Source organism: Amphiura filiformis, chromosome 4 (genome assembly GCF_039555335.1).
Source record: "Amphiura filiformis chromosome 4, Afil_fr2py, whole genome shotgun sequence".
Lineage (NCBI taxonomy): Eukaryota > Metazoa > Echinodermata > Ophiuroidea > Amphilepidida > Amphiuridae > Amphiura > Amphiura filiformis.
Genome location: NC_092631.1, coordinates 77,975,853 through 77,983,251, shown reverse-complemented (window position 1 = coordinate 77,983,251; position 7,399 = coordinate 77,975,853). Strand labels below are relative to the sequence as shown.

General features: G+C 36.1%; 1 protein-coding gene across 1 annotated transcript; it reads right to left on the bottom strand.

Annotated features, from left to right (window-relative positions):
- Nucleotides 1–5,441: 5,441 nt before the first annotated feature.
- Nucleotides 5,442–6,750, bottom strand: LOC140149939 (beta-1 adrenergic receptor-like). The gene has a single exon (XM_072171951.1). The coding sequence runs from the start codon at nt 6,627–6,629 to the stop codon at nt 5,595–5,597; it is 1,035 nt and encodes a 344-aa protein (XP_072028052.1). The 5' UTR covers nt 6,630–6,750; the 3' UTR covers nt 5,442–5,594.
- Nucleotides 6,751–7,399: the final 649 nt, after the last annotated feature.

The window sequence follows — 7,399 nt, the reverse complement described above, 5'->3', positions numbered from 1 at the left end:
AAAATGTCCTCGCATTTTGCCGATCTGATGCTAAGGATGATTGCAGTATGGCAACGCTTTTGGCGGCTTTTCTCGCAATGCTAAATATCCGTGCGTATATGACACCAATGGTCAAGATTGGACCAATGACTGTAAGGCATAATAATGTAATTGATAGTACAGCACTTTCAGGATTACCAAAATCTACCAAACACTGTCCTCTTGAAGGTTTATATGTAACATTGTCCATTGGTATATCAATGGTTCCTAAAAAGTAAAGTGTTACTGGATAAGCGGTTATGCACCCTGCTATTACTACCAGAGAGCGCTTTTTGGTAACCAATTCTGGGTACCTGAATGGTTTTGTAATTGCCACATATCGATCAAGACTTATAAAAAATAACAAATTCAAAGATAACCCAACGGTTGCAGTATAAAGCAGCCCAGCGACAATACACAATGATCTTCCAAATGGCCACGTTTCAGTCACAACACTAGGTACAATAAATATAGCGCAAAGGAGCCCGGTAATCAAGTCAAATATAGCCAGAGTTATAAGAAAAACTTTTGTCGATTCGTGTGTGTTTTTCAGTTTTGGCAAGACAACCAAATTGACGATATTCCCTGTAATGATGAGTGAAGCATTAGATATGTTGATTATGATACGAAATGAAATAAATAGCAAATCTCTCATCGGATAATCTGTTGAATCGCTAACAAATATGTCTGATGAGTTGTTACCACTCATTGTTGTAGATGTCTAACGCTACGCACTTGTAGCCTCCTGTATGTCCTGTTTGTGTGACTCTACTAACAGCAATCATCGTGAGCAAACCCAGCCTTACCATTTATATTTGATTTTAACATAATAAGATAACAAAGGGGACCATCGAAATTGTATATTTGACTTTTCACTTAATACAATTGAGGTTGAGTTTAATCAAAAAAGTACCTAATTAGGTTTTGAATGTATACGTGCTGATGAAAATCAATAACGAAATTGCTACACTGATCAAGGAAATGAAACTGGAATCGAATTCAATAAATCTTAATTTTTCCTAAAATGATTACATCCCTATATATTAAGGGGCTAGTTCAAAGACTCTATCGGCAATAGCTACCAGGTGTCATATGTGTACAGGATAGAATGCAGATATTTCTTCAAAATGTCCAAATGACAAGGGAGCAGCTACTTTAGATTTGTTTAGCGAACTCAAGCTGGAAGTGTGGCATTTCATTCAATTACATCTACAGCTGAATAGGCTACTCGGTCGCTGAGCAATTGCGATGCACCGCTTTTGCATTTTAACTACAATTAAAATATACAAAAAGCTACAAAATAAATTTTTAGAACATCCATTGCTGTCAATAATTATTGCTTTGAATTAATTCATCTCCGAAAGTTAATATTCAAGAAAGGTAAATTAATTAGCAAAATAAAAAAATCCAGACGATAGGAAATGATTGGTTGATGCATTCACGTGTCAAGCGACATCGCTCGGGAGTTGAGATTTATTCTACTCACAAGAGCGACGTCGTTTTTGCCTCAACGATTTGTATCAATTGATCGGCTTGACGCTCTGAAAACGGAAGTAAACACTGAGCATGCATGAGAATCGTTTTTCTGCCAAAGCGATTGAGTATAAATTCGATTGAGTATAAATTCAACAAGAAAATACATTGTACGTGTAGATGGTAAATAAATCAGAAGAAAATGACAAGAATGACTAGAATATGGTTTTACTTGCCTTCTTGAAAGTGTTAGTCTTAGACATAAGGGTAATGATCGGTACTTTGTTTAGGAAATTTAAAAGAAATATGTATAATTAGGGGGGGGGGGTGGTGATCTCTGAACCAATTTGTGAGATATTATTTCAAAACTTGTGGAAATAGTTGTAGTTAGTAGCATTGTGTTAGTGGGAAAATGCCTTTCATTTCACCCGATTCGGTTATTTTACCCCTGGACATGGGGTCTAAAATTTTGATTATAGGACTATAAGGCCAATTACAACAAGCTAACCATATATTCTTTCAATGTTATTTTTTTAACATAACTTACCGTTAAATATTTTACAAAATTATATTAATGTATATCAGAGAGTATTTACATTTTTTTATATCAAAAAACAAAACAAAAACTGAACAAAAAACCAAAAAATGCCAACACCCCACAATGACGTCATAATAAAGATGTCTTTTTGTGAGGTGCACCAACACGCATGGAAGGTGGTACTTAAATGGGTTTTTTTTTCGCCTTACCACTTAATCTGTATCTTGGATCATGTCTAAAGCTTTAAAAATGTAAAGATTAGAATTAGGATTTTATATCCCACAGGCTATTTGAAGCAAACAATTTTAAGTACAATATTTTCGAAACCATGCACCCAAACTGGGTGATATACTTTGAGGACATTGGGCTACTACTGATTCCATATACTGATTTTCCTCATTTAGGAAGTACTTAATAATACTCTAGGGCTTGGATTAGGGATCCAAGATGTTTTGAACCTTCTGAAATTCAGAATGCAAGCAACCCTACCATAAAAACATCTCTGAACACTCCCCTATATCATCAGTAACAAAGTTGTTCAATTTCTTGAAAGCAATAATCATAAGTTCACATAATTTATAGGGAGGGCTTCAAAACTCATCCACCAGTTGCGCACCAGTGATGTCCGGTTCTTCTCTGTTAGGCGAGTATGCACATTATCGCCGCTCACTTTCGTGGTGACCACGAAGCTTCGCCGATAGAACATAACGGTCACTGACTGACAATGTATCGGCGACCAAGAATGTATGACTCAATACACACAGCACCCTACACAGCGAAGACTAGAGGCCACCACGACGAACTACTCTAATTGGGCCAATAAAGTTCCTTTGAAATCGCTGCATACAAGCGATCGTTTCATCTTGATCTTGAAGTGTGATGAGTAAATTCAATAGTTAAATAAAATTCCCCTGGGTGTTTGATATCACATTATCAAAACAAAGCAACTGCTAATAATTATGTGCATATTATTTTAATTGCTTAAAACATAAAGTGTACGGGTGTCCAAAACAGAAGCGAAAACAGGCACTTGTTTATCCATATGTAGGGGGTGTCTGAGGGGGATGTTCCCCCCTGGGAAGTTGGAAATCTGTGCAAAATGAAGTACCAATTGAAGCCATTTGGTGCATTATATTTACATTATTATCATTGCTTTAAACAAACAAAAAAATGACTGCAGACAGTTTTGTTTCTATCATGCCACATGCACCTGTTTTCCATAATTACATAAACTCGATTTTTTATGTTTCTGTTTTGTAAATGTGAAACTGCTTGTGAATTTGTGTCATTACTAACAAATAATTTCCACATGTTTGCCTATCGGTCGATCTACTGTAATTCTGTATCAACTTATTACGTACTGACATGAAATTTGCATTTTAACAAAACATGGAGGGATTTGATGTTGTGTCCTGTATTATTTTTATTTTAAAAACATGAGGGAGGTCCACTCCCCTGTCTCCCGGGATTGATGCCCATGTTTGCAGTTATTATCTCGGTATATAGCCCAGGTCATTTGAGGGAGGAATATTTATTTTAAATTTTGTAAATTTGATTCGCTATAAACAGCAGCCGTAGCGATAAATTAAAGATAATCGCCAAAGATGTACTTAAAAATCCAGCAAATTTACTAAAATAAACACGCTCATATTGCCACGATTCAGATCTACACAATCACATCATTGCAAAACTCTTTGTACACAGCTGGTCCGAATGACGTTTTCTACACGGTACATTGTAAGCATAGTCGACAATACAAACTCAACAACACGGATCGTACATTAGTTAACAAATTTATCCATAAAATAGACATTATCAAAGTATTTAATTGATCATTTATGTGAATCATATTTTATACTCTTTATTTCTATATGAAGTTTCTATATAATGTTTCTACACGTGTTTCTACAGATGTTTGAAATGGTCTTTGTTGTCTAGACTACAGCATCATTTGAACAAAATTAATGGTCAACATCTGTTGCGTATTATTATCAAAAAGCACGCACGTAGATATTGTGTCAGATCTTTTTAACAAACTGTAACGGTTATCACATTATCATTACTGTATAGCATTAAAATTTTTAATTTTTAATGCTATACAGTAATGATTTAAAAATCAAAAAATAGAACTCGCCGATTTATAATAAGTGGCTAGAAAACCATAGAATAAATAATTTAAAAAAAATCCACAATTTTCTCATGTACTGTATACTGACTTCTTACCAGTTTAATATCATTTAAAGACATAAAGAAGCTTTATAAAACATTAACTTATTTGTTGTATTAAAAACCACAATGATAACCGTCAGTCCAGATATTTTTTACAATAATTAGTGTCTTCCTAAATTTAATTTAAAAAAAATTACAGCTGTTGAACAGCTATATTTAACCTGGAAGTGTAGGGCCTACGTCAGTTCAAACAAGTCAATTAATGGAATAAAAAAAGCGTCTATTTCTGGCCAACACAATTATCACAAATCAAATAAAGAAAAAACAACATATTATTCTCAAGTTTGCCATGCATAGAATATTTTATTGATATTATTGGCTCATGATAATGCTCATAACAGACGGGATAATTATAATTTAATTTCAGTTGACAATAGCCGACATATCAACACCAACGGGAGTCGTAAGTTTTCAAGTACCAGGTACTTCAGGTTGTGTAAGCCGCTCGCGGTGACGGAATGTTATCTATCGGCGAGGAAAGCATAGCTTTCTAGTAGTTGCTAATGGCTGAGCATACAACTCAACGCGGTGACCAGCTAACGACGAAGGGCTCGTGGTCACCACGAAAGTGGGCGGCGATAATGTGCAGACTCGTCTTATAGCCGGTTTCTATTGTTCTAAACAATATGGACTGCGGTTCAACCGCCACTAACTGCCGGCCAACCGCCTGTTGAGTTTTGAAGCCACCCATAAACTATTATCAGCTAACACACTATGCATTACAATGTACTAAAATGAGCAAAAACGCGAAAACGTAAGAAGCCATGTCCATTGGGTAAAATGGCCGAATCGAACGAAATAAGGTTATTTTCCCACTGACACAATGTCACTACAATGATTTCCACAAGTATTTTAAAACTTTGGTCAGAGATCACCCCTCTAGTATAATTCCAACGATGTATATTACCATCAATTAAAGACTTAAGTTTAATAATACCACGTGTCCATTAAAAAATCTGTTTGTTTGAATTATTAAGGCTTGTTTATGCTAACAATTTAAAATGCTAAAATAATCTTTTTCAACAAGTAAATATCATAGTCAGGAAAATAATGATGCCTTAGCTTAGATTCATGGGTTTCGGTTCCTTCATTGCAATTAGCCAAGATAATTCTTGAATCGTTTACACAAAGTTAAGATTTAATTTAAATCTGGTCAACCAGATTTTTGACAGACGAACCGACGTTGCGACTGAAACCTTCAGTCTTCAGCTGGGTTGTGATGCAAATGACATTGAATACCGAAAACTTCCGGTATAGATGATAATCGACGAGAAATGTCCTTAATGATTCTGTCCCGGCTTCATTTTTAATAAACCTTAAATTGAAATGTTATCAGCTAGCGACATTGAGCAACCGCACTAGACGGGCCAAAATCGTCACGCCCAACATTGCATCCGAATACCATCTTAGCTGTCCTACGGTATTCACGATTCATTACGGAGTAAATTACCACGTTCCACCAGGCATTAAAGGCAGGCAACAATGTCACAAGGAAGGCAGCAGTAGGAGTCAGGCGTGCGCCTGTCGAGGCTTCCCATATCCCAGTAATTGGAAATGGTAACCAGGCCAAGCTGAAAGCACACGTGATTAGAAGAGTAGTTCTTGTTGCTCTCCATTCTGATCGTGAAAAGATCCGGCCTCTTTGTTGTCCAGACGGTGTTTGGGAATCGATGTTTTTTGCAGCTTTCCAAGCTATCAACAATATACGAAGGTAAACTAACGCAAAAACAACTATTGGACAAAGAATGAAAATGGAGAGTTCGGAAATCGACAATGCCGCAATTTCTGGATTTCCAAAATCTACCAAACATTGTCCTTTTCCAGGACTATAAGTTACATTATCAAACAGGTCGTTAATGGTACTAAGAAAGTATATGTTCACAGGATATGGTATCAGACAAGTACAAATTAACATTATTGCTCGTTTTCGAGATGTCAATTGTGAGTATTGCAGTGGCTTTGTAATAGCTACGTAGCGATCTGCACTCATTAGACAAAGTACAATGAAAGATGTGCCACCAGTTGAAATGATCAACACACCAATAACAACGCACATGGTACGTCCAAATATCCATTTTGCAGCGATAGCAGTGCCTACTCCAAACACGGATGTCTGCAATCCAGTGGTTAGATCGACGATTGCAAGTGATAAGAGATACACCTTGGTAGTCTCGTTAGTATTCTTTAATCGAGGTAAAACAATTAGATTCAGTATATTTCCTGCAATTATAAGGACTGCATTAACGCTTACGATGGTTATTCGAAACCACGCGAAGCCGGTGTTAAGTAGTACATCTTCAGGTATCGAAGGTATCGACGAAGAGTCGTTTGGACCCACGAAAGGTGTTGTATTGATACTATAATCATTCATTCTCCTCCATTTATGATATTTCACGATTGTCAGTCAATGTCTCGGTATCTTCTGGTAATGTCAATCTCTATGGCGTGTGTGTAGCAAATTTAACCGTAAAAATACACACTGTTGATTTGTTTGTCGACAACTTCAATTTCTCTTGTTAACTCACCTTGAAACAATAAAGTCTATTACATCTGTCTCATTCACTTAGTATTGTCATAGGTTAGTTGCGTTGTCGTTATTGGAGGTTGGTTATATATCTGTGCGTGTTCTGATCAAAGAAACGTTGTAAACATGGTATACGCTTGTTTTGCATGTAGGCTATATAGTAACTACATTAGTGAAAAGTGCTTTGGTGTAGCTTGGTGCTAAATTTCATTAACCATTGCTCTAATTACAGATGTGCCTGATGACAGTGCGAAAGTAAAAACCAACGGCTAGGTGTGAAACACACAAGTGCATGGGAAAATATCATCCATACGTTTAGAAGCTTTAGAAAAAAAGGAAGACCAATATTACTGTCCATTTTTATTTCTTTGTAATTAACTTTGTTTTCCTGTTGAAAACCGATGGAAATGTACACGAAATATCGCTTAAAAAAGCTAAATGTTGCTAGCACACAATAGTCCCGTATACATGCGGAGAAAGCAGGGAAGTGTTATACAATAAACAATGTGTTTGAAATTTGTAATGAATAATCCGAATGTGTCTAGATTTTTTAATATCGAAATGCAATTCGAGATGTCTCACAGGTCCCACAAAAATACTGTGCAAACGTTGCTATC